Here is a 1,891-nt window from a genome sequence, read left to right as displayed (position 1 = left end):
CTCCCCCAGTTCCACTTTGTGAATGAAACATCCCCGTCTCCTCATTGGCCCGAGTCGCGGCGGTGCCCCCTACCAACCCCAACCCACCGCTCCCATTGGTCGGCGCCCCCGAGCCAATGGGAGGGCTCTGCTGGGTTGGGGCCATGCACGACAGACAAATAATCCCTGGTGGGCAGTGTGTATATAATATTATTTTATTATTTTATTATATTACATTATTTTATTATGTTTTATTTTATTATTTTATTACTTCCATTCTACGTGACTTTACCGAAAGAACCAAGAAGATAATACGTGATTTATGATTTTATTATTACTATATTATTTAATTTCTATTATTAATATTCTTTTTATTATTTATTTTTCCTACATGACTTTACCGAAAAAACCTAAGAGTATGAATCCTTGCAGTCACGAAAGCTTCAAATCCAGTGTGGAGCTGTTGTTCCTACCTTGTATAACCACTGTGATGAGGAATCGAACTCCGCGCATTGATCACAATGGAAAATCGCCTGATCGCAAACGATTAAACACCACGTGGGAATCGATATTCATAGCAGCCTCAAAGGAATCTAATAATTATAATCGTACTAAATTGAATCGTCGACAAGAGAATCGATCCAACCGAGTGTTTTACAAAAACACAACCAAGGGCGTGGAATCGATCCGTCGAATTCGATTCCATCGATTCGACCGCCTAATCAAACGTAACTTTAAATGTGCGTGACTCGATACGATCGGCGAACGCAACGCGAGCATCTTTATCCGCAATCGTGCGCGCACTACATCCGCGAGCGAGCGAGCGCTGGTACAAATCGCCTCAACGCCGGAATCGACGACGTCGAATCGATTACGGGCAGTGTCGTTTGGTGTCGAATCGCAACAGGGGAATCGAATCGCCCACCGGTCACCACCACCACCATCATCATCACCGCTCTTGAAGGGCAACGCGATGACGATGTTCTCCGCGGTCGTTCGCTTCTCGTTACGTGAGGGGCCGCAGCGATGCTGGCGAGCCGGCTCGAGGGGCATCACCGGAGCCGCCACGTGGAGGGGGAGGAGAGCCGAGGTCGGGCCGCGCGCTGTGAGTGATGTCCCCTAGGTCGACTCAGCCTCAAATGAGTAGCTGGTACGGTGTGTAAACATCGGCACTGGGGAGACAAAGACGGCCGGGCGTGGTGCTGGCCACCCAATACCATCGTCGTGTGCTGTTCCGGCCTTGATCGGTTGCTGCTACTCGCTAACTGCACTTGCCCCTAGAATCTGGCAAGGCTACACGGGGGATCTTTGTGTGCGAGTGGGGGGTGGGGAGCGGTGGCGCAGTGGTTAGCGCGCTGCGCAACCAACCACCGACGACCCGAGTTCGATTCCCGCTCACGGCTGAACCTGGTCCTGGGCTTCCTTCCCCTAAGTCTACTCGGCCTCAAATGAGTACCTGGTGCGGTGTGTAAACATCGCCACTGGGGAGACAAAGGCGGTCGGGCGTGGTGCTGGCCACCCACCCCCTCGTGTGCCGTGCCAGCCTTCATAGGTGCTCGCTAACAGCACTTGCCCCTACAGTTTGTTCAGGCTACACGGGGGATCTTTGCCTTTGCACAGTATATATGTACAGGGTGATCCAAGGTGTCTTGTGACCCCCATTTAGTTATTTAAAACGTTTTAAAAAGTTAGGTTTATTTAAAACAAAAATGAATATGAAAAGTAAAAACCTGTTAAGGGTCAATGAAATTTTTTGGGGGGGGGGGGTCACAAGACATCTGGACCACCATGTACTGTACGTTGAACTTCTGTTGCACCGCACGTAGCCAAGTGTTGAGTCTATGGGCAGTGTTGAGTCTGTGGGTAGTGTTGAGTCTATGGGCAGTGTTGAGTCTGTGGGCAGTGCTGAGTC

The 1,891-nt window shown here is 50.2% G+C and overlaps 1 protein-coding gene across 2 annotated transcripts in view; it reads left to right on the top strand.

Moving 5' to 3' along the window:
- The first annotated feature begins 864 nt into the window (after positions 1-864).
- The window catches only part of LOC144736011 (acyl carrier protein, mitochondrial-like), an 8,822-nt gene continuing 7,795 nt past the window's right edge, over positions 865-1,891 (top strand). The window contains exon 1 of one of the 2 annotated variants that reach the window (XR_013588713.1): positions 865-1,084. Coding sequence is in view for 1 of the 2 variants with exons in the window: in XM_078618642.1 (XP_078474768.1) it covers positions 953-1,084 (132 nt within the window). In the remaining variant the exon portion in view is untranslated. The remainder of the gene's footprint in view (positions 1,085-1,891) is intronic. The other variant, XM_078618642.1, reaches the window with a different exon arrangement.

This window comes from Lampetra planeri, chromosome 58, assembly GCF_965212315.1.
Source record: "Lampetra planeri chromosome 58, kcLamPlan1.2.h2, whole genome shotgun sequence".
NCBI lineage: Eukaryota > Metazoa > Chordata > Hyperoartia > Petromyzontiformes > Petromyzontidae > Lampetra > Lampetra planeri.
This window is presented reverse-complemented; position numbering and strand designations above follow the sequence as displayed.